The sequence below is a fragment of the Falco naumanni genome, chromosome 5 (genome assembly GCF_017639655.2).
Source record: "Falco naumanni isolate bFalNau1 chromosome 5, bFalNau1.pat, whole genome shotgun sequence".
Lineage (NCBI taxonomy): Eukaryota > Metazoa > Chordata > Aves > Falconiformes > Falconidae > Falco > Falco naumanni.
The window spans coordinates 61,785,862-61,811,599 of record NC_054058.1 but is presented as its reverse complement, the minus strand read 5'-3'; the positions used below and the strand labels follow the sequence as shown (position 1 = coordinate 61,811,599).

General features: G+C 39.4%; 1 protein-coding gene and 1 long non-coding RNA gene across 2 annotated transcripts in view; one reads left to right on the top strand and one right to left on the bottom strand.

Annotated features, from left to right (window-relative positions):
• Positions 1-1,393: 1,393 nt before the first annotated feature.
• LOC121089028 lies at positions 1,394-5,124 on the top strand. The gene is made up of 4 exons (XR_005828104.1): positions 1,394-1,404; positions 2,313-2,314; positions 3,100-3,907; positions 4,278-5,124. It is a non-coding gene; the product is annotated as an uncharacterized LOC121089028 (long non-coding RNA).
• A 424-nt stretch (positions 5,125-5,548) lies between these two features.
• The window catches only part of LOC121088726 (otogelin-like protein), a 101,841-nt gene continuing 81,651 nt past the window's right edge, over positions 5,549-25,738 (bottom strand). Inside the window, exons 44-58 of the mRNA XM_040595215.1 lie at positions 25,568-25,709; positions 25,044-25,229; positions 24,347-24,559; positions 23,359-23,463; positions 22,960-23,067; positions 22,510-22,611; positions 21,147-21,251; positions 21,019-21,059; positions 19,972-20,035; positions 18,815-18,993; positions 18,375-18,479; positions 17,603-17,722; positions 15,620-15,665; positions 11,432-11,511; positions 5,549-8,838 (exon numbers count right to left, since the gene is read on the bottom strand). Of these exons, the coding sequence (XP_040451149.1) occupies positions 8,638-8,838; positions 11,432-11,511; positions 15,620-15,665; positions 17,603-17,722; positions 18,375-18,479; positions 18,815-18,993; positions 19,972-20,035; positions 21,019-21,059; positions 21,147-21,251; positions 22,510-22,611; positions 22,960-23,067; positions 23,359-23,463; positions 24,347-24,559; positions 25,044-25,229; positions 25,568-25,709 (1,797 nt within the window). The 3' untranslated portion in view covers positions 5,549-8,637. The remainder of the gene's footprint in view (positions 8,839-11,431; positions 11,512-15,619; positions 15,666-17,602; positions 17,723-18,374; positions 18,480-18,814; positions 18,994-19,971; positions 20,036-21,018; positions 21,060-21,146; positions 21,252-22,509; positions 22,612-22,959; positions 23,068-23,358; positions 23,464-24,346; positions 24,560-25,043; positions 25,230-25,567; positions 25,710-25,738) is intronic.

Sequence of the window (25,738 nt, the reverse complement as noted above, 5' to 3'; positions counted from 1 at the left end):
TGTGCCTCTCTGAATTTTTTTGGCTGATCGTCATTTCATAGAGAGCTGTATTGTCCCCACAGCCAAAGGATACTGCAGCAATAGCAAAACAGGGTTTCTAGTTATTCCCTGGTGCCTGCCTCCATCCTCTGCTTCCCTACAGCTCTCACAGGGGAGTGGTTGCCAGTGGTACATTATTCAGGCAGGGCACATCTGAAGCTTTCCATTGAATACCCTCATTTCATTTGAAAGCCCTACCTCTTTCTGGCGGGTGGGGTCTGCTCATTTTCATGAGTGCTTTTGCAAGTGGTGGTGACATGGGAAGGAAAGGGCCATTGTAAGAGACTGCACCGGTGGCACCCACCATCACCACAGCAGGTGTCTCAACACTGCTATGGCAGGCAACTCATGCCATCACCACAGTGAATACCTTGTTAAGGCAGCAAGATAACACCACTGCCACCGCAGAGATTTATCTATATATTGTTAAAGGAGGAAACCGACTGACGCCGTGGAGCAATGGGGGAGGCTGTTCCTGCAAAACTTAACCAAACCCCTGTGCCTGTGCCCAGACTTGGGGTCAGGGGGGTCAAGGTGCCTGGAGGCCCTTGAGGAATGCTGGGCACGTACACCATGGTCAGATGGAAGGTGTGGTTAAGCAGAACAGCTTGTAACAGCTCTATAAAAAAATGGAACCAACTAACATGGGACAGAACGTTCCCCCACCAGACTTGAAAATGAATCGAACTGTCGGGACGCCGCAGCTCTGGGGCAGTAGCTATTGCTGTGAACTCTTCCCTTTTCTTTCCTTCTTTCTTTCCTTCCTTTCTCTTTTTTTATCTCTCACACTCTCTCTCCCTTTGCATGTACAGATTTATTGTTGGGCAAATAAAGTTACTTGGCTCTTGACTCCGTTTTGAGTCTTAATTCTGTTCCCGAGAATACAAACTGAGCCACACTCTGGTCTCAGACCGGCATGCAACAGACATACAAGTGCTGGAGATAATGAGCCACGCTGCTTCAGTTTACACCATGTTTGTACAGCTGAGGTGGATAAAAATCACAGGCGTCTTTGCTGGAGAACTTTGCCAGGGATATAACTGCCTGCCTGTTTGGGAGTCCCAGAGCAGCACGTTCAGTAACAGGAAATCACTGCACTGCCTGCCCTTGCCGTTGCTCTGGTGCATGTGGCAGTAAATACCTCCTCTGCACAAACACTCCTGGGATGGGAGTGCAAATACAAGCTGAGATGGTGACAGTTTGATGTCATTCGTGTACAGCTGCCCAGTATTAGATTTACTATGTAACACCGATGGCACCCCCGGGCTGGGTGCATCGTGGCCCTCACTGGCATGTGGGTCAGACAGCTGTGCTGGACAGACACACAGCGTCCCAGCCTGTCCCCCAGAGTGCCTGCTGCCCTGCGTGCCACCACGCAGATTGATTTGGCGCTCCAGTGGCAGGGCGTTGAAGAGCTCTTGCGGGACTCTACATGCGCAGAAGCGGATCAGCGCCGAACCCCCGGGTTCGCGCCCCGCACGGGCAAAAGCGTGGCGTTGCGGAGTGGGGGCAATTTAAACCGTGGAGGGGCGCAGCCGTTCCGCACCCACGCGGTCTCCAGGTGGGGGGCTTGTCGCCAGGGGCGGGGCCGTTGCAGCAACGAGCTCCCGCAGGGGGCGTTTGTCCCGGGGCTGCAGCGGCGCTGCAGTTCCGTACTCCCGTGCCGAGCGCGCTCTGGCAACGTGCTCGGGGGACGGCAGCGGCGCCTCTTTACCGGGAGGCGGCAGCGGGCGCCGCGGCACCACCCTGTAGGCAGCGCGGGATCACGATGCCGTTAACGGCGGCCAGCAGCGCCGAGTGGGGAGGCGCCACCGCCCATGCGCGTCGCCAGGGCTGCAGCACCGATTTTTGGCCGTCGGGTGACAGCAGCAGCGCTCCACCAACCGGGCGGCTGCAGTACCCACGTTTGGTCGCCAGGTGGCAGAAGCGCTCCACCAACCCTGTGCTGAGCACTAGCAAGGCGAGCACTGGGCGGGATCTCAGCCCAGTTTACACCGGCGGACCACGGGAACTGCTGCGGGGCTCACATTGCTCTGCCCTTCTCCCACTCGCAGCCCAGGCATTAATATTTATTGCCTCCGTATGCAAAAGCATCCGCGTGGCTCAAACATTTTAATCCTTTGCGTATGATGCACTCTGTTTGGCTGTGGGAAATAGGGGTGCATTTGCTCTGTTTGCATTTGGAAGCATCTGTTAGTAACAGCAATTTTAAATTATTTTTTTAAATAGAAGAGACTTTGCAGGACTGCGCTTTTTGAATAGGAAGAAACGAGTGGTGTAAATATGTGGCTTAGGAAAAGCTCATACACGGTTTTTACTTGCACAAGTAAGCCATTATGATCTGTTGCACGGTTTAACCTCTTGAGTTCATAGCCGTTCCCTGTGACAGGGAAGTGAGGTGTTACCAGAACGAAGGGGTGCAGAGTACGCGGCAGGGCTGGAAGGTGGGGCAAGGGAGCGGGGTCTTTCCTCCGCCTGCCTCCCTCCCTCCCTCCCCCCCCCTGCACCCCGGCAGCGGGTACCCTCCCGCGAAGATTTGCTTTCCGCTCCGTTGCTGTGACAGCCGGTCGGAAGGGCAGCTCGGTCGTTCTTAGCACGGCGACTGTAAGCAAGTGCAGCCCTTTGCAGGGCGGAGTCAGTGGAGGGACGGGGAGGCTGTGACACCGAGCGGCAGCTGCTCTCGGCCAACAGCTTCGCCTCGGTACCGAGCCCCCCCAGGCAGCCGCTCTCGGCCCAGCCCGCACCCCGCGGGCGGCCCCTGCAGAGGCCCGGGGGCTGGCAGGCTCAGGGGAGCCCGCGGCGGCACCGAGCCCCTGCCCGCCCCGCTGCGGAACGGCAGCCCCAGCCCCTCCTTGGCCGCCCCCTCGGCCGGCTTCGGGCCGCGCTGGCCGGCGGGGCGGGGCCGGCGGGGCGGGGCCGGCGGCGGGACTGGCCCGGCCCCGGAAGGCGGGTTTATTTCGGGCCCGCGGCGGCGATGCGGGGACTTCCCCGGGAGACTTTCGGGCCAAGGCGTGCTGCGGCGCGCTGGGTGAGCGGGCGGCTGAGGGCCGGCGGCTGAAGCTTGGGCGACAGCTGGGGAGGAATTGGTGGTCCCTCGTAGTTACGTGGCCAGGCCTGCTGGGCACTTAAACTAGTGCATCCAGTCAGGTAGTATTATTTTTCTAGATTGTAAATGAGCCTGAGGTTAAAACCCACTTACGTTTCTGTGTGGTGTTGTATTTCGTCAGAGAGCTCAGTTGTACTGACAGAGCTGGCACAGAGTTCCCTTGGGGCTCCAGATTTGACTGTCTTGTTGAAAGGCTCGAGAGCCTGCTTTGGAAGTCACTTGGCAAGACACAGCTTTGCCATGATTTTGGTACCTGAATTCTGACTGTAATGCCAATGCCACATGTTAGCCTTTCTTCAGAAGTTTTAAAAGCAGAATGAGTGTTAATAATCCAATTACCTTTTAAATAAACTCAAAACAAAGTTGCGGGATGAAGTGACTGCAAGTCCTGCAAGTCTGACTGGGTGTTACTGCCGTGCATGTTATCCACCTGTTTACCGATCGTTCCTGCCTTTTGTTCTGTTGTAGTAATTCCTTTGGGTAACACGTTGGGCTCTAAATGTAGTGCATCTCGACTTCCTTCTGATCCCCAGAGATGTTCTCAGTCTTTGTCACATTTAACAGGGTGTGGGAAGGCCACAGAGACTGGAAGCTTCAGCTGTTGTGTGCGGAGGAGCTGTCAGCCTTCTAAGAGAGCACGAAGCCAGCAGGTGCATTGGTGGTGCTTTGATGCTGAGCAAGACCACAGACCTGTCTTCTTTGTGAAAAGGGATCACAAGGAAATGTGCTGATGTTGAAGGGGGAAAGGTGGCAGGGGAAGAGGTGGGAAGCAGCTTTCAACCAATTTTAGGCTTAACTCCTGTGTTAACACCTGAAAATGGTGCTGGGCTTTGAGGGGTTTGGCTTTGGGTTTTTGCCTTAAGTGCGACTACCTTTCAGGGTAACGCTTTCTTGGAAGTTGGAAACGGTCCTTGGACACCAAACCAAACCCCGTACCTGGGAGGGCCATTTAGCATGCTGTCGATGTGTTTTATTCCCTGTAGTTACTTGGCCCCAGCCATACACGCTGTCCCAGTTTGGCAGGTTGTTATCCTGCTGGCTGAAAGATTCTGTCTTTGCACTTCCTCAGCGCTTGCCACAGGCCATAACAAATGTGTGTTCACTGACTGCTTGCCTTGGTTGCTGCTTTCAGATTTGAGCGTCGATCCCATGGACGTAGCGGGAGAGCAGCAGCTGGATGTAGAGCACAGTCTGTTTAAACAGCGTTTGGATAAAGCTGCCAATTGTGGGACTCCAGAAGCAGAGAGACACAGTAAGATGCTACTCTGCCTTTCTTGGATGGATGCTCTCCTAGCAGGCATACAGTGATGGAAAGACTATGAGGTTCATGGGAACAAGGGACGGCTGAATTCAGAGTGTTTTAAACGCTATAAACTCTTGAAGAGTGTATAGGATGCCAATCTATTACACTGGCAGATGAGACAAGCTCCTGTTTGTTATACTTGTTACTTTTGCGAGGCAAATCTTTGCCTAGTCCTTCTGAAATTGTGACAAGGACTCATGGCTGCATTTCAGGAGTAGAGCTACTGAGTCAATAGGCTTTTCCTACTAGAAATTGATCGGCTCTTCTGGCAAAACTTGAATTTGTTTGCATCTTTAAATCCTAGGAGGCTGACTGTCCTGGTTTCAGCTGGGATGGAGTTAATTTTCTTCATAGGAGCTAGTGGAGTGCTGTGGTTTGGCTATGATGCGAGAACAATGCTGATAACCACACTGATGTTTTTAGTTGTAAGTCAAGGACTTGTCGGTTTCTTGGGCCTTGATAGCCAGGGGGCTGGGGGGGCACAGGACACTAGGAGGGGACATAGCCAGGACAGGTGACCTGAACCAGCCAAAGAGGTATTCCATACCGTGGGACATGATGTTTGGTATAGAAACTTGTAGGGTTACCGGGGGGGGGGGGGGCAGGGAGGATTGTTGCTTGGGGACTGGCTGGGCATCTGTCAGCAGGTGGTGAGCAGTTGTGCTGTGCATCACTTGGTGGTTTTTTCTTTCCTTTTCCCTTCCTTTGGATTTTACCCTTTTCTCCCCACCTTTCCATCCTAATTGTTGTTTTATTGTTATTACTGTTGTTCTTATCTCTTTATTCTGTTTAAGTTATTAACTTTTTCTTATCTCAACCCTTGATTTTTACATTCCTTTCTGATTCTCCTCCCCACCCCTCTAGATGGGGGGGCGGGGTGTGTGGGGGTGAGCAAGTGGCTGGGTAGTGTTTGGTTGCTGGCTGGGGTTAAACCATGACAGTCTATTTTTTGGCACCCAATGTGGGGCATTGAAGGGTTGAGATAACAACAGGTCTAATCAGACTGTGTTAGATTAAATTGCTTGCAGTATTCATTGCATTAAATTAGTAGTAATTGGCTACAATGCTGGCTTTTCTGTTTTTGAATTTGCTGCCCAATCTTTAAATCCTGGTAGGCTGACAAATGGGGCAAGCTGGTTAGAGGAAAGAGCCTTTCTCCAGGGAAGGCTCCACTGACTTTACCTTTAAGCCTAAACTATCATCTTACTACCTTTACTTTGTGTGTGTTAATGCATGCCTGATAAATATATTTCAGTTGATTTATCAGTTAGTTACAAGTTGGAGTTACAAGTGGTCCTTGGCTATACATAAACCTCTCCTCTGCTTTTTGTACGTGTTACGTCTTATGACTTAGAGTTGTACTTCAGTACAAACCAGGAACGGTTTTGGTAGTGTCGCAATCTAGCAGTAATACTGCATCATCTTTTCTTGGCTGTGAACAGAAGGGAGTCAAGCAGATTGTCACTGTTCTGCTAGGCAGGATGGACACCTGAACAGCTTTGGTCTCAATGCCCAAGCCTGGGCCCAGCGCAAGAAACGACTGGCTGCTTAAATAATTTGGCCATAACATACCACATTACAGCAGTGTCACCTTCGTGGAGGTGAGGCAGGAGGGGGTGGCTGTCCAGAAAATGGTTCACAAGTTTTAATAGGTCTTCGCTTTCTGACCAGGCCAAAGCAGCCTGAATTTGGAGTTTAACTGTAAAATGAAAGGCAATCTTAGACCATATCCAGCCCCACTGAAGATGTAAGATTTTTCTGTAGGGTTCAGGGAGGATCCTGACAAAGTTCCTACTGATTGTTGCACTTGAAAATACCAAATTAAGTGAGTGGGGAAAAAGATCCTTTAATATAATTTTTCCTATTACAGGTTATCATGGAGTTAGGCATAACTGCTTTTATAATTCCCAGGTTTGTCTAAGATTTTGCATTATTGTTCGTCTTCAGTGGCACAGGTAAATTAACTGCATCAACACTGATTTATTCTCATTCTGCAAAATAATGTTTATTAATTTCTCTTTAATTACAAATACAGTTCTAAATCTTAGAAAAGCACATTGCTTATAAAAAGCACAGCTGTTCAATCAAAGCATGTCAAGTGTTTGGCCATTATATGGAAAAAAAAATATCTTGTAGGAGCTTCCTTAAGTGATTTATCAAATGCTAAATTCACTAAGTTTCAGACCAAACTTTCTTGATGCAAATATAGGATTTCTATCTCTATGTTAATAAATCAAAAGTTAGGGATATATTATTCTTTTAAAAGTTGTCCTTTTAATTTGCTGTACAAGTACACAAACTTTATGGCTATGACTGATTTAATTTACATTTCTGGCCTGCATAAAAAGTTTCTGTACACAAATGCTGACAGCAATATCAGAATATATAGGTTCTAGACCCTAATATATAACACAACTTGAAATGTCTGCCATACTAATAATAAAAACATGCAAATAAAGCATACGCTTTCTCAAAACAGCACTTTATTTTGATCGCTAAGTGATCACTATTTCTTTAGAATGGTTTAATATTTTGCTGATAATATAATGAATTGTTCTTTAATTTTTAAACAAAGTCACTATTTTTAAGGATATGGATAAGTAGGTAAGTCTTGTTAGTAAAGACAGAATTCTCTGTATATGGTATTTTTCTTTATAAGCCATCAAACTGAGTACAGCAAACGTTAAAGATTTGTCATACAAAGTAGCAAAATTGCTTTGGATTTTAAGGTTTTTTCTAACTTTTGTATTGTGTATTTTTCATTGTATAAACCAATGTAATAATCTGACCTTTTGTAATTAAATGACGACAGCTTCAAATAAAAACTGCTTGTCAAAATATTTTCTGACTTTTAGATAATCTTAATTCTGAAACAATTTCCATTATAAGGAAAATACTGCCATTATTTAAACTAGTTACATTCAGAAGGTTTATAAAGCAATCTTCTAAAAACAAGCCTAAAATTGTATTCTTATTTTTAATATAAGGTTATGTAGTATGCTTAATAAAAGGGAGAGTATATTCAGCTTAAGGTGCTGAATCATGGACAGTCACAGCTTGATTGAAGATGAATAGCTCACCAAAGCTCTTCAAAACGTATTTTATCTGGATTTTTTTCTCCTGGACTCAAAAATTACAAATCCTAAATTCAGTCACTTGTTCCAAATGTCAATATTTTTTAAAAATCTGAATAATTTTAATGTGTTTTACAAAAATACACTGAACACAAATCTTCAAACTGGAAAACAGAGAAATAAACCCATTATGAATAGTTGAAATGTGCAGTAGGATACCAGGATGGGTGTTTTTAATAAATACATATATACATAGAATCTTATTCTACAGCTAGTAGATGGAAAATTTCTTATTTGTGGAAATAGAAAAATGGGTATAAAATAGAATCCTTCATATGAGAATCAGCTTTTAGATATTCTTAATAAAGGCACAAAAGCTTGAACTCTTCAGCCTTTGCCTAGTCATGCTTCATATTTATAGTATATATAAAAATGAAATAAATGTCTAAGGCTTAAAGATATTGTTATGATTCTATTACATACTCTGGAGATTTACTGCAGGTACTTACAGACCATAGTTGTGTTTTTCAGTGACTTACAGTGTAAGCAGAGTTTAGTCATTGACATTAGCTTAATGGACAAAAGATAGAGCTTCCAGCAAGGTAAAAAAATGTTTCAGTTGAACCCACTATTTTTCTAATAAATTAATTCAGTCATTCTCAATGCTTCTTTCCCATTTAGACATGGGACAAGTGGTGGTTCTCAGCTGGAAGTTTCTAAGTAAAAGGAAAAGAACCACTGAGAAATTCTGAACTTTGATAGGTAGCCACAATTCAAAATTTTAAAAAACACTGGAAACACAGACATTAACCAGCTTTCAACTGTTCATCAGAAAGCAACTGAGTAGAAATAAATGATGGCTAAATTATACCTTGTTCAAAGGATTTATATTTTTCTTTCTGGACATGCCAATGTTTACAAAGAAAATCTGAAGAACAATGAACAACAACATCTCTACTCAATTTGTGAAAAGTTACGTTATAAAGCATAATTGAGGACATTTTCTCCCCCACTCCCCGCCCCACAGAGTACTATAGCCATCCAAGGTCAGAAAATAGTCTGGTGAAAGGAAACTCATTGTAATTCTTCAGATTAAATTGTACCCACAGTAATGTTCAGTTCCATTGGCATGAGCAGTCTATAGGCTCTTGAATGACATACATAATTTCAGTGCCGTTTCCTGAGCAGCGTAGTGGCACGGTTAGATTACGTGTTCCATTTTCTCGACAACATTTACAGAATCTTAAATGGCTATCAATATTGACATTGAAGATTGTTGCAGACGGGCATTTTCCATCACAAGAAGCCACATTTATCTATGAGTAAAATAAAAACTGAAATTAGACATCTCAAATTTTGTTATAAAGATATTGCATTTCAAAGTTCTTTCTGATTAGAACTAATTTTTACATTTGAAAAGGACTCTGGTCTTAAAAATCATTATATCTGCAAAAATTCATTTATTCCAAGTGTAGACAAATATTTAATAATATTTTTAATTAAACTTTTCTTTTGGTTGTTTAATCATGTATTCTGTCTTAACATTGAGCAAGACGTTGTGCTGTGGATACCAAAATAGAACCCCTAGTTTACAAATGAGTAACTTCAAAACAGCATAGCTAAATTCTTGTCCTTTTCATGTTCACTGCTGAAAAGTTAAATTCTTCTAAGCAAAATGAAGGAAAGTCTCTCCTTCTTCTTGAATGTTTAAGAGGAAAAGCATATCAGTGCAAAAGCATTTTCCTCTTTTATTCATACTGTGTGAATGTGTGTGACTAAGGGCACACCAATATTAGCTGTGTTATCACTAACGAATGTACCCGAAAAGTAGATGCACTAACAAACCAGCAGTGGCAGAGACTGGCTATGCAATTATTTGTGCTCTAGACTTCAGCAGAGCAAAGCTTTCTCTCACTATTACATCATGTGAAGAGTCGTCTTAGCTGATACTCTGACAGAAAAGAATTTGATAATTTATAATTAAAACATAAGCAGAGTTGAAGTGCTAGAAAATAGAGAACAGCCTACTAGATCTAGTTCTTTTTGTGATAGTTTTAAACCTGGTTTCTTGTGCAAGCAAGGCATATGAAAGATGCTTTGATCCACTCCCTTCTGAATGGGCTGTTCCAAACAATTCCAAAAAATTCCAAACAAGTTAAACCAAAAGGTTACTCTTCTAGCTTTCCTGAAACTTGACAGAGGAAAACAAAGACCTTGGCCTAAGCACTAATAATCTCACTTGTTGATTAATTAAATGTAATCCTACTCAGCCCTATCCAATATTTGACACCATTAATATGGCCAAAGAACACTTAAGTAATTGCAAACCAGCCATAGCAGATACTGCCATTTGATGGGTCAAAATCACGTGACTGAAACAGAGTGCCAGGGGTCTTGCAGAGGGGGACCTGGAGAGGAAAGGAAGGGGAGCCAAGGATATGAACAGAGATTCTGAAGACATGAAAACCTGGAGGTACTTCTGAGTGAAAGGTAAGGGAATCTGGACTGTGGGAAGGGTGGGCAGCCATCAAAGACATGGAGAACAAGAAGATACCGGGGAAAGGGGATCATAATATAGATGGAGGTGGGATGGGGGGAGGTCTTTTTGGAAGATGGGTAGAGAGGGAAGAAAAAAATGAAGAATCTACAATAGAAAGTCATAAAAAGGAAAGCTTCATTTGTTGTGCCATTCATGGAATGACCAGGCCACGATTCTTGTTGCTTCTCTCTGAACCCTCTCTAGTTCTGCAGCAACACAGAGGGACCAAAACTGCACAGAGCACCCTCGATAGTATTGCACCACTGGCTTGAAAGAGACACTAGGATGAGTTTGTTTCCACTCCCTGTTCTATTCCCTCAACGTCATAACTCTTAAGCATTTCTGTCTGCAGGAAAGCATTTACCAGAGGTTTTCACAGAACTGGATGCCAGAGCAAGGTCCTTTTCAGCTAGCTTAAAAACCTATGAGGTTTTACTAAATCTTCCTTTTTAATATTCTTTGCTTTAGTTAATACCTGTCTTTATTTTGTCATATTGCTGCCCTGTAACCTAGGTTGTTGAAGTTACTATGAAGCTCTCCACAGTCTTGTCTGCTCTTAACTATGGCAAATAACTGTAATTTCATCCTCATGTTTATACTTGCTCGTTACTCACTCTTCCTCTAAAACTGAAGAAATACACCACACACTCTTATTCCTACTATTAAACTTTTGGCATGTCACGGTTGACCTTCTGTCAGGATGGAAATTAACCTGCTCATCTTTCAATGTGTCATGATATTTTGCCTCTTCCCTTATGACTGTTCAGGTTCTTTGACAGAATCTTACCAGAGGCCTTTTGGAATTCTTGAGACAGTGATGATTGCTTCTCCATTAAGCGCTACATGAGAAGCACATTTGCTGCTTGGACGTGTCCTGGGTTTTTTAGATGGGGCTACACTGAAGCCGAGAAATAAGATGTCTTAAGCAGACCCATAAATAAATGGGATAATGAATTTATGATATGAAGACATATGTTATGTGGAGGAGAAGACACCCAGAGAGTAAAGGTCTTCAAAGACAAAAGCAGCAGTGTTTCCATCACATCCTAAGTGGAAGCATTTCTGCTCCTCTTTTGGAGTGGAATATTATTTCAGTAGTGAAGGGTTCAGTGCCTTTGTTAGTTACAAGCAATTATGCTGTGTACTTTTCATTTGAAGCCGGATGTTTTTCCAGGTAGGAGCGCTCAGTCTTTCAGCCATAGGAAGAGCTAATTTAACTGCATTTATGAGTAGGATAACATTCCTATGGTCAAAGGTCTGCTTTTCAGAAGAAAGCAGATTTTTTGTTGCTTGTTGACAGCTGTAACCCACTTACTTCTTAATACTTGATTTTGTATGCCCAGCATTAAACACAGGTCTTTTATGCTTACCGGGCTTTGACTTATACAGTCTTTTTTTCTTATGGTAGTCCTGATTGTCATTTTCTGGCAAATTCTTTCTTCCTTTTTGCCTGATAAAATACAGAAAATGCATACTGAATCAACACACTTTTTGTACTGTATTTGCTACTAAAAAAGTGAAACTATTAAAATAATTTTAATAATTATACTTTGTTTTTATGAATGTACACACCGAAACTATTCCATAATGAAATAATTTTTAGTAAAGAAAATCTCATATATTAATAAATACTTCCTGTGGAGAATTACCAATTTTATAGCTGGCACATATGAGGTATCAAGTGGCCCATTAAGCTATGCAGTTTATAAACATTAAAATACATGAATTTATATTACATTTAAATTTAATATGGCAAGACAATTATAAGCAATTAAACAAAAGATGTCTCAAGTAATTTTGAATACTATTAGAATTAATTATGTTTTAATAGCAATATTGAATGTAAATAATATTTTGATTCTGTATTTTAGAATTTTCAGAATTTAACATTCCAGAAGGTAAAGCTGTGAATGTGATTACAACCATAATATTTAAACAGAACTATGTAATTTCGGTATATTTTTGGAGAAAGATGTCATTCAGGGAAGCTTTGAAAGACAGAGATGGATAGATTTCCTAAATATGGTGCAGTTTTTACCACCGGAACTGAAACATGTAGCACTGAGTCAGCATATGCATCTGGGATTGGGGAAATATTGCATTTTTAAGTACATTCTGTGAGGTATTGATAGTTTTTTTCCTTTATTTGAAAAATATAGCTGTACAGTGCAAACCCATTTTTAACATAATAAAAATCATAATGTAATACCAAAACAATTATACGTAGAATCTTTCATGCTGCACTCCATACCAGACTGTTATTACTACCTGTGTGACAGCAGTTATTTAGATGTCCTATTTCACTACCCATCAAAATAATCTATTAGTTTTGCTACACAACCATTCTGGACATATAGCATATAAAATAATAAGCACTATTCAGATGAGTTTCTCCACCTTCAGCACATGCCTTCATAGTTGGGTGTACACAAAAAGAACAACTTTTCTGTTCCCCAGAAGCTTGTGAGCACTTTTATAAGAGAAATGAGCTCTGAGTAACCAAGTTATTCTGCAACCACAGCTCCAGTGAGTATTTAAAAATTAGGCTGGCTGCAGAGCACAGCCAGATTTTAAACTGCACATTGCAGGATCAAACAAGATTCTGTTACTGAGCTAGCAGATCACCATACAATGGAAGCTTTTAGCTAGCCTGCAGCATCTTGGTTTTCCTTCCTCAGCAACATTTAATAGAAAGAAGTCCTGTGATATTTCTATCAGAAAGCACTTGCCAGCATGAATATGTGTAGGCAATGCAATCTGTGTACTTGTACAAGTCACAGAGAGAGGTATATGACATTTCAGCGTATAAGGTGCTGGTGTCTAATGAAACTTCTGGTGCTATACTTTTTTCTCTCCCACCTTCAACTGTCAAGGTGGTCTGCATTCGTTATCAGGTATGCTTTTTTTATTCACTCCTTGTTTGTGTAAGGAGTTTCTGTGATTTACCTATCCTTAAAAACAAAGAATTATGATCTTAATACAACAGTTCTGTAACATTCTGTAATTTCTGATGTAAAGAGTATTTAGTAACTCAGGATTGTAATTGTATGTTTTTTCTCCCCCAACATTTTCATGACTTTGTTAAACATGTTATTTGTGACAAAGAAATACGACATAAATCCGTATCTGCAGAGGTGAGACCAGGCAGTAATGCACGCTCTTGCTCTATTCAAGGCAAAAACAGTTCAGTCATTAAATTCAGAGACCTGGGATCAGATTTAGAATCTCTTGGTAACAGTATTCAGGATGATGATATTTTTTAAAGTAACATATTCTATTACAACTATCCTGTACAGTAAGTTCATGTATTAAAACTAATTTCAGAAATGAACTGAAGGAAGGACCATCAGCAGCATGTACCATAAATGGATGAACCTAATCCTGAAAGGTGCTGAGCAGTGAACCCTAACCAGGCTTTAGCAAACCGCTGATTTGGGAGGCCAAGAGGGGATCAGCATCTCTCAGTATCAGGCCTGGCACCGTTAACTGCATGATAACATTTAATGCTGATGACCACTATACACATATATCAAGCAGTGCTTACACTCTTATTAAAAATAGAAAATACATTATTAAAAGTAATACCTGGTTCACAATTAATACTATCAGTAGACACTACTGGACTAATGGCAAAGGGCAATAGACCCAATCCAGAACCTGGCAGAATTATTAGGAATATAAGTTTCTCATGAAATAAAAACATTTTTATATAAATGACATTTCATTAATTCTTACACTGCCAACTGCAATTTTTTTTTAGCAAAACATTATGAGCTTTCCTGTTAGTCTTTCAAATTTAGAAACTGCAGCTGCTTCAAGTCTCACTAAAGATGGCCTAAGATTTATTACTTTCCTGGTTAACACAAAACTAGAATGATGCTTCCTTGTAAACCAAACTTTTGCAATCATTCTCTCTATGGCAAGGTAAGAATTAAATATATGCACTCACTTTGCATGCATTGAATCAAGCTCTTTCAGAAAGATTATTTGTTCCCATTAAAACCCCAAGGTGTTGCAAGCTCTATTTGTAAGTACTTTTTAACTGCTTCACCACAAGGGCACATGCTTTTAGTTAAAAATAAAACAAAATGAAAATAGAAATAAAATAGCATATAATTCTATGAATTATTTCTGGGTTTTTAGCAGCCACCTCAGCAAGTATTTCTGAAGTATAACAATGCCTTTCCTGAGGCCACAGAATATGGCCAAAATTACAAATCTTCCTGGTCAACAGAAAACCAGTAGCCATTAGTTCTTTAGACTAATTTTCTAAATAAAGTCAACCTAATTTGGGGAGGTGGGGTAGTTAAATATTTTTCAATATAGCTTATCTCATTAGAGAAGGAATATTGACTAGTTAGTGAGATTTTAGCACAATTCTGGTGTGTTACTTTTCTATGCTGGTTCTCATTAAAAAAATATTATCTTGTATTAAGACAGCTTTTATTTTCTATGTTTTGGATACAATAGAACAACAATACTTGTGGTTCACTTTCAAAGCTTTGCATAAGTTGGAAATTTGAGTATTGTTCCATATTTGATAAATATTAAAATTTCCTCTTATGTCACCAAATCATTTACAATACATTGCACTTCTGAATTTTATTTAATAACTGTGCAATATATGGTTATAACTCTGTGACTTCCTATTCAATATTGTTAAGGTTGGTCTAAAAATGTTCCAAAGACTAATTTGTTTATATATTTGAGCTCTAATGTCGAACACAAAAAAGGCCAAAAAAAAGGGGAGGATTTTCTGTGGCATTCAATAAGTGGCATTCTACACAACAATGTTTTATTTTTATGTATGCATAATTACATATTTTGATAATAAAACCTTTCCCAGTCAAAACTGCAGATAAAGTCAGCTTTTTCTCAAAAGGCTTTTAAAATTGCATAAATTATGAAACCTTTATAGTAAGCTTGCATCACAATTCATCATATTTTACAGTTACACACTCAGAAAATGTGAATGTATTCCTAGATATTAAAAAGTCGATTTTCTATAAGGGTTGCTAACATCACTATTACTATAACTTTTCCTCATTTGGGATGTATTTTTTAAAAAAATATTCCAGTATTTTGGCCCTAGAAAATGCATACTAGTATACTAGTGATACAAAATAGATTGGTAAGTTTGGAGCTGTATTTCAAAAGTCATCAAATTTGTATTTCAAAAGTCATCAAATTCGGAATCAATTTCAGGGGGGAAAATCCTTATCTTTTATGGTGAAAATCATACAGGCAATATTTTAGAGTCAGCTTAGCAATAAAGAGAATGTTTTCATTATTTTAATCGAGATAACTTTTCATCTTCCACGGGGCATGTTTGAAGAGATTTGGTTATACTCCAGAATAATGATGTTAAAAATCACCAAGTCAGCAGCCAAAATTAAGCAAGACCTTTTAATAGGAGTGGTTAGGTAACTATAAAAATTTTATGTGATTTATGGGGGACTGCATGCTTTTTCCTTCTTTATGTCACAGCAACTGAGGTTAAAAAACAAGCCCTCCAAAACCAAAGCCAAACTAGCACATATTGCAGCCTTCTCACTTACAGGTCTTGCAGCAGCCATCATTATACATCTGCACAATTCCTCCATTCTAGGAAAATAAAAGAAGAATATATCAAAAAAGACTGTGCCCAATGCAAAGATGAATTATATCTCAAGAAATTCCATGTTTTAAAGATGTCCAACTAATACAAAACCATTATCACTGAAATCAAGAGTTACACAGTTATGTATCAGCTGAAGGTTTGGTTCACAAATTCTTTACAGTCTTTGACGTTGACTTATCACTGCTTATCTGATCTCATCTAGTCTCCCTTGAATAAACCACTTAGTTTCTGTAAGCATCTTTTCATATCATCCACTACCATCTGTTTCCCCATGATGAGGATAGTTTAAAAAATTCGTATGTGTAACTTTGCTGATGATGTGAAAGGATTTACACTGATAGTATGTCAAGGAGAAAATTAATACCTAATAAGTAGCGCTTTACAACATTAAATATAGATATGTATGTATACACACTTTTGAAAGAGAACATTAACTGCAGAATTTCAGAACCATTGGTGTGCTCAATTCTTTTCCTCAATTATAGTCTTTGGTTTTGATTTCTGTTAGCTAGAAATGTATGGATGTGAAGAAAATGGCCATATAAAAGAGAGAGGGGTGGGGGGAGAGGCTGTCAGAATGGGTGCAAGCAAGAAACATGCACTAAAATTGTGGGTGCTAACTTAGAACTGCATATCAAGCAGACAACTGAACTGAAACAGCACTCTTACAGTACAGACAAGACATTTTTAAGCTTCCATCTTCCCATTCTAGCATGCATTTTTTATCCCATTACAGAAAAATTACTGAATAAGTTGTTCAAGAATTTTTTAAATAAGCACTTAAACTCAGCACTTCAAATCCATATTCCTAAATTAGCTTGAGCTGCCTGTCAGAAGAGCTTTTTCCTTGGCTACTGGTTCAAGTCTATGGTCAGCTCCTCTTAAAAACAGGTCAGATTGATTCAGGAAGTTAATTTTAGGGCTCCATTCTTTAAAATTGTAATCATTATTACTTAGAAAAGATCCTAATAGGTAGTGACAAAAGGATTCCAGGCAAGAAACTCTAGCATAAAGTAAAAGTAGAAGAGGCATTAATTTCAGATAAAATGCTTTCTTCGGGATTGGAAAAAATAAGGACTTTTTTAAACAAGTGGAATGGATAAGTAGGATTTATGCTAAAGTCCTATAAATTATGCTACATTTATAATCTGTAGTCAAGCCAGCAATGGTACTTAGTCTCTCTACATGTATATTTGCTTTGTTATTACTTGTAGCTTATATGAAATATATGGTATACTGCAAGTGCAAGAATGATAAGAAATATTACAAAGTTAGAGAGGTATTAAATTAGAAATTAAACTGTAAACAAACACGTAATGTATGTAAAACATCCACATTCTTCAAACCAGTTTATATAAGTATGCCAAATTTACATTTTTAGATATATGAAGTAGGTAGATACCCTTTCAGGTGTGACAGATATTTTATGGTATGTTATACAAAGTCTAGTTTAAGAGATAATAAAGTTTATATACACTCTGTCATCTTTCTGATCTTTGCACAACTTAGGGAATTCTTAATATAGCCCACTTTTATATGCAGCATTTCTGAATTTCTTCATCCAATTTATTTAGTGAATGTGTACTATGAACTTGGCAAAGTGTTATTCCAAACAGAAATAAGACATGGTGGTTAGCACTTTATATAATGGTATGACAAGCATGATTCCAATTCCACAATATTTTAAAAGCAGTCATCATTAAGACCCAAAACAAACTTTCACACTTCTCACAAATATTTTGTCAGTCAAAAAGCAAACAGGAACACAGAAAACAAGACTGAATTGCTCGTTTACGTTTTTTTACTTACCACTTCTTTAGTTTAAATAAAGTGCATGAGGTATGCATGTGTTGCCAAGTGTAAGCCAAACTCCAGATCAGTTATTGTCACTTACCTCACCCAAAGTACCCAAAGTACAAACCTTGGTACACTCCGTGTCATTAAAAGGGGGACAGACAACACTTGATCCCAGTATGATAGCCCCCGCAGCAGTCTTTGTGCACTTGTAGTTAGTGCAGTTGGAGCTCCAGGTGCTTCCTTCCTGAATATATAAACCAAAGCCACTGTCAGGAAATATAAAACATTTCAGCTTTATCTCCAACCTTGAATGTCTGTAAAAGTGGTGCCCTCACACTATGGGTGTCCTAGTGCAGAATTAAGACGCTCTGTGCCAGAAAAAAAGTCTGATAGTTTCTTTTGCTCCAAAAGCAATGGGAGGTATGAACCAAGTTGTGGCCATATCTGAATTTCCTTGTATGTGGATGCTGAAACACATCATCGGGATCCCGAACCGCTGTACTTCAGTTTGCACACTTCCTTTCTGTTGAAACCAGAATGAGAAGAGTAGCCTTGGGAAGAGGGGGACACAGGAGTCCTGATGTGGAATCAGAAGCTCCCAATGCAGCTAATTGACAGTCTATGACTTCGAGTTACAATTTGAACCCTACCCTGCACTTGGAGCATATCCAGCCTTAAGTAAATGCTGACATTTGCATTTCTTTGTGGAAAAGAGTACAAGAGAGAAAATTAAAGAAGGTATTCACCTAGTGTGAAATGGCAGGTCTTTAAATAAACACACTTTTTCCTATCGTATGAAGCAAGACTCACAGCATGAGCTAATAAAGAAGTGACTGTCAGACACATGTTTATTGTATCATTATAGTTATTTTCTAGCTCTGTCTAGAGGCACTTACCTCATACACAATTAGTGTTCCATTCTCAGTATGAAAAGAGCAGGACACGTTTTGACAGGTACCACAACAAGTATAGTGACTGGAGGAAGGAATATATATTTGATGCTGGAAAGAAAGGAAAGGAAAAAAAAAAGGGGGGGGGGGGGGGAGCAGAAAAGTATTTTTTAAACATACAGTATATGAAAATTCATTGTTTTCTGGAACTAAAAATACCAAGAGAAACAATATATAGATGGATGAATGGATGAATATGTTTATGTATGCTGCTAGAAATTGCCTCTGAAAATAATCCTGGGGACAGAAAATACACATCATCATTGTTAAGTTCTCAAGTTCTGGCTGAGCAAACAGGACTAGCAAAAGTCTTTGCTTTGACTTTTATCCTGATTGTGTAGTTGTGCTCACAAATTGCATCGTTCCTATATTTTAGGAATACTCACAGCTTCACATTGCTGGGAACAGTTCACCATTGTGAAATGCATGGCATTGTATCCTGTGTTCTGATCTTTTTCTTGCAAACACTGCACAGTGTAACAAAGGCCTCCATCCAAATACTGAATCACTGACTGTCCAGGATTCAGTACTGTGACCTCTTGGAAGATGCACACATCATCCTTCTCTAACACCAAAAGAAATAAATGTTACCAAAAGGGGAAAAAAAGCCCCCAGGCAAATTAACAGAATCACTGTGAAGACAAAAGTAGGGCAAAGTCCTATGCTCTGCAAAAGTATTTTAACTTCTAGACTTGATTGGTTTGTGGTTTTAACTACCAAACAAGGGGGGAGGAGGTATAACTCATCTTAAGAAAATGCTAGAAAATGGAAAACTGCCTAAAATTGATAATGTTCCTGCTATGGAAGTAAAAAAAAATAAAATACTGTTTTTCTTATTTATATATAATATTGAGCTAATAATATAACATTGAGCTAAGTACACTATACGAATTATTCTGCACATCACAAAATGTAGCCTTTCTGTCAATTAAACTAGTATGCCTACAAAATTACCTGTGGGACAGTAATATGCTCAAGCTGTACTCTAACTGTGTTCTTTGCTCCCAGAGGCAGTCTAGCCTGGGCTGCAGTCAGAATAGCAGCGTATCTCAGGCACCCCCGTGCACAGCACAGCTGAAATCCAGCCTACACAGGGTAGCTGAGTGATGGAAGGCAGCAGAGGTTTAATCTTAAGACTGGGCACTTACCCTCGTGCTGGCTGGACAGATCTTTTGCTTTGGTGTGAGATGTTGTCTTGTTTGTGGTCAACAGTGGACTAATAGCAGTCACACCACTCACACTCAGCTAAGGTTAACAACCTGTTTCCTGCCTGACCTTCACCAGAAAGGCCATACCTGCCTCTGAAAGCACGGGCAGTTTTACAACACTCCTACACCCCTCCAGAACAGACACAAAATGGGTTAGAGGCAAAGCATCCTATTGAGAAATGAGAGCATAATTGCATAACTAGATGGACACCCATAAAAACAAGATTAAAGGGTGTTTACATTTGAGAAGGTTATCATGGTCATATTTCTACTTTCTCTGCATGCACATTTTACTAAAAAATAAAATAAAACAACTAGGAATATAGAAAAGTTACCGCAAATGTAGTGAGTGCATCCACAAGCACTGGAAACACTACTATCTATTTTTTTAACTTCTCCCTGAGTATAAAAAGATAAAAGAGTTTGCAAAGTCATGCACAAATAAATGAGTACTAAATAGACATTTTTTCTCTAAAATGTCTCTTTAATCACTTCCACCCCTGTTTTCATAAAAGAGAAAAATTGCAATGTACTCAAGAAACAGTAGCACGTTCAGAGTTATTAAATGTATTTATCTCTTTAAAGAGGAGCAAAGTAGTTAATTTCCTCTAGGAATGCATATGAATAGCAGAGTCCCTAACCAGCAATTTTTCCTGAGATACAAAGTTATTGAAATAATAAACATATTAGCAAAAGACTGTCTTCTATGAACTTTCTTCCAAAAGATAGGTGAAAGCTATTCAAACTTGCAACACCTGTTTAGGCTTTACATTATGGAGTCTTTATATAAAGGGAAGAGAAGGACAAGCTACAGGCATTTGATAGGGAAAATATCCCTGTCACTGTGGTAGTAATGGGACCCTGAACATTCACTCATAATCATTTTCCAGATTGCTGTCCCTATTATGAGAAAGTATGTGAGGAGCAAAATATTTGTGACTTCTCATATCAGCTAAATTCAATAATATTAAATAATTTTAATCAAAAGCATAAATTATTAACAAAATAACACATTTCTCCAGATGATATGTATGATCATAAAGCTCATTCCTCATTACTTATTAAAAACAATTGGGAATTATTTACATGGAAAACCTTCCAGCATATTGTTTCGAGTCAACATTGAACAGAATAGTATTACAGTTGGTTTTCTTCTTTTGGCATCTTACAACACACCAAGTGAAATTTCCCCAAGGAATAGCTGACAACACTGTGCAGACACCTGATGGAGTTACATGCTTGAGCTGGGGACTGGGAGGTAGTCCCAGCCTGTCCCTATTCAGCCTCATCACCCTTTACAACTAGTTGAAACAAGGAATGGAAAGGGAGAGGATAAGAGAGTTGAACACCATTAATAAATATCTCTAAAGGACAGTGCTTACCAATTTACAGGTCAGCGTAGTAGTGTTTTCACAGCTACATTCTGAGAAGAGAACAAGAAAACTCTATTAGTGAGCTGGTTGTTAAGCTTTTGTTAACAGCAGTGGCTAAGGAGTAAAGCAATAATTACCACAGTGCCATTCTGGACAACAATGCCCAGGTATTTTTTCCTTCACAAGCATCATGTCATCTGTGCAGTTCATAGGAGGCTCAGAACAAAGATTTTCATCGCAAACTAAAAGGGGGGAAAAGACACAAAGGAATTCAATCAAATTTCCTTTGAATTTTCCAGCTTATATTTCTCTTGATAAACTACTTTAAAAATAATGACATTTTAAATAATTATAATTGTGTTGCTTAAGCATTTGAATTATATTTAGAACTTAAAAAAATTAGTATTTTCAAAAGTGCTTTAATTGCCTTAGAGCATGTTTAGATTTTCAAAAAACATCACACAGGAATGATTTATTATTGTTTCTACTTCAGAGTCACTCAAACTGATAACCAGTATCAAAGACAACTAAAATCACAGCTTCTGGAGAACATAGTTTTTTTTCTCCCAGCTACAAATGTGCAGTAAAGCATATTTCTGTACAACAGAGAGCAACTGCCCCCCTGGATTGATTCTAATAAGAAAATACCTGCCTGTCTTATTGGAGGTGGCTTACTGGGACTCTGAAAGAAGACCACATATGAAGATCTAACTTTCTACCTGCCAAAATTTGGAAAAACAGGTGCCAAACACCTTTGCAGAAACTTTCACCTGAGTGCAAGTACTAGGAAAAGGAAAGGACAAAAATATGGAACCACCTGAAGTAAAGGTTACTAAGATCCAAACTTACTGGAAGACAATTTAATTAATTAAAATTACCCAAAGACTGCAATAGGACAAGAGTTAATCTAAATTAAGCAGTTACACCTGTAGACATTACTTTAGAACATAAAGCACAATTTCTGTGCTTTACAAAGCTACCAAAGAGGCATTACACTGCCAGTGTTTTTCTTCTGGCTGCTCGTCGTTCAAATGGTAGTCAGCCTAGCAGTATTTTAAACACTTGCCCTACTCCTTCCCTTAAAAGCTAAAAGTGCAAAGAAAATGCCGAAACACTAATGAATGGTACAACAGAGGAACAACAACATGGAGGCTGTTTTATTACAGGTGTTTTAATATATGAAAAACTATGTATTTATACTCCAAGGATGGGATTCAGTTCCACATTAATGTATTGGTGCAGAGATCACACTGAAAGTAGTTATATGCTGTTTGATGTACTAAATAACCTCTCCAGACTTCATTGACTGGCTTGGTTACACCACCACTGAGTACACCAAGAACTTTGAACCTATCTCAAATGCAGACACCCTCTTTTTCATGTCTTAATCTCTGTCTAGAGCTCACCCCAAATGTTGAATCAAACCAATCTCCACACACACAGAGTCTGTCATTGTTACTACATTTGGTAAGATACTGAACTGACAACAGTTACACTTACTGCAGTAGTAATGAGGACAACAGTAATGTATGGTATTAAGGTCCACAGTGAGAATTTCCCCTTCATTACACAAGGGAACAGGCTCAATACAGGATTCACAAACTAGATTTAAAAAAAATATCAGATATTTACAAAGTTTTACATACTAAAAAGTTAGCACATGAATTCTATTTAACAGACTATATAACAAGTCATATTATGTTTGGTACTTGGGTAACAGTAACGGCTTTTATGATCTGACATTCAAATACAAAAACATAACAAAGATTGTTGGAAATAAAAGATCCCAAACCCCAAGAATAATTCATGCTAAAGTCAGCCTGACCTGTGTGAAGTCCCACTGTCCTGTCCAAAAATTCCTGGCTTGTTATTAGTTTTAGAACTACAGACTGTTTTTGTAAATACTTAACTATTCCTTAGTTATCCATGAAGATAACAGAGGCTTCTTACCACAGAGATAAGAGAAACAACAGGGATCTTCCTGTTTTGCTTCAACAATAAATTGATCTTCTCTGCAGTCCAGCTGGGAAGCATTGAAACAAACTGAAGGATCACATTCTATAGGATATGAAATAAACACTATTTTAAAAAGAGTCGCAGAAACAATACCAAAACGATAAAGAAAATACATTCTACATCTACTTAGTAAAACTAAATACCACAAATTGACTGTAAATCAAAAGTGACACAAAACACAAACACAAAAATATATTGGAAATTGTGGCTTGGCGCTATTTACAATGTCCCATTCTGTTAACAATCAAAATAACCTGTAAGGCAAATTTTCTTACAATACGTAGTACAAGTGTGGAAATAGTCCCAGTAACTGTATTTTTGTATTTCCCTTACCACATCGGTACTGTGGACAGCAGGATAGGGGGTGGTAGCCTACCACTAATTTTTCATTGGGTTTGCATGTTGGAATAATGGCATCACACAATGACATGTTACATTCTGTGGGATAAAAAACAATCAGTTTTGGACATATTTGAAAGATACAAGTGCAAGTCCTATAGCTCAAGATATTTATACCATCTAGTACAGAGCACCATAAACTAAGAGCAGCCCAAGTCAGTTAGTGTACACCATACCATCATGTAGACCCCCAAGCTCAACCCAGGGCTGGTGTAGCTCTATTCATGTGGTACTGTGCAAGTACAGTTATATCCCTCGTAAAGTAGGTATTTACTTGCTCTGCTTCCTACACATGAAGCCAGCTAAGATGTCGCGGTGAAAATATTCCCTAGACAAATTGACAGTACAGTGTTTGTTACAGGTATCTTAACTAATGAGCAAAAGCAGTGTATCAGCTGAACCATTTGTTGTTGTTTTCCTTGAAGATGTTATGAAGAGATAAGCATCTTTTGCTCAACATTTTAGGAGAAATAAATTTATTCCTTTCTTTAACAACCATGGCTAGACAGAATATTAGTATTCAGTGATGAGTTTACAGAATATTGCTTCTGGGTAACAGCAGTAGGTCAGAGGATACTGCTCTTGACACCAAAACACTAATAAGAAAAGTGAACAGGCTCGGATGACTGCCCCAATTACCAAGTACTTCTGTCATCACATATCTATAAATTTCTTTTGAAATTCCACCCAAGAGCTTAAAAATTCATTTTTAACAGAAGTTTTGTTTCATTAATAAAATTATTTCAGTGAGTCAGTTCTTACAAAGAAAAGAAGCCTGCTTTGGTGTCTCAACCAGCCACAAGTACCTAAAAATTACTTCTGAAAAATGTTACCTTGAACCCTGTCTAAAGTTTGTCATCTGTCAGTGAATGTCAAGCACTTGCCTTATACATCTGTTACTGAAAACAAGTGTGGTACGTACCGCAAATTTTCTTTGGGCAGCAAGCGCTCTCTTCAATGACATGGACGATAACTTCCCCTTCTCTTTCACAGAGTGGGGGTGGATCCTCGTTGCATTCAGGTTCTACAGCAACAATGCTTCCATTTTCTAAACAGTTGTACATGCAACAGCTTCTCATGGACCCATTCCAGATCTCCCCAGCAGAGCGGGGTTGTCCTTTGTTATCTGTACACGCTAAGAGAAAAATCATTACGTCCCTTCAACAGACAGAGTGCAGATTTCCTGCAAGCAACTATGAAGTCCGTAAAATAATTGCATAAGACCGCTGTGGAGCATTATGATCAAGGAATCAAGAAAAGATGGTGACCTTATAAACTCCAAATGAACAAATGCTTTGCCATGAGTGAAAATAAATACTGAGCACAATGGAAAGAACCTGCCCATGCTATTCTTTCCTGGGTACTCCAGGAAAGAAAGCCTGAGAGCTATGAAAGAATTATTGCAATTTTTCCCCAACAGGAATACGTCGGCACTGGGTCTTGAATCCAAGTGAACTGAAAGCACACACTGTGGTAGCTTGAGATAAACTAGGCCCTGCTGGAGAGAGCTGTACAAGATTCACACTTACTGAGGGCTGATACAGAACTTAAACATCGCTTACACTGAGCTGCAGTTAATATTAGCACATCTGCAAACCACACTGTCCTGCTGCACTTACTACATTTTTCTTCTGGTATACAGAGGCCAGAGTCTGTTCTATGGAGAATAGTGCCATTTTTACACACACAGTCTTCCCTTAGATAGAAACAGGGAGAATCTTCATAAAACCATTTATTCAAGCACGTCTTGGCTTCACAGGGTTGCACACAAGGCTGGTATTCCTTGCCCTCAGGACAACTCAGTGCTGCAATTCATAAAAATAGGACATTGAATGCTGCTGTTATTCTTGCAGCATTCAATTGGATAAACAGGTAAGAACAAGTAAGTGTATCACAGAAAGCATGCATTTATATTTTTAACAGTACTTTAGGTAAGCAACTCATTCAATCAAGATTAAAACTGATTCATGGAACTTTGACTAAAACAATACATCTTAGGATTTTGTTCCCTGATTTACTAATAATGTGATAGAACAAGGTGGTACTTAAAATAACAATAGAAAGAAATATATTTTTAACTCATTGCTAAATACTGCAGCAGTGTAATGCCACACTGGGGTATAAAACATAGCTATTTGCTTACAACAGTAATCAGGTGTCCTCCATTTAATGCAGATGTTGAACTTGTTGCATAAAGCCACATATGCAGAAAGAGCATCACACTCGTAATTCCAAAAAAAAGTACTGTTGATCCACATCTTCTCACAAAACTCCTGTGGTGACACCTAGGAACGTATTGTAATTGAGAATTAAC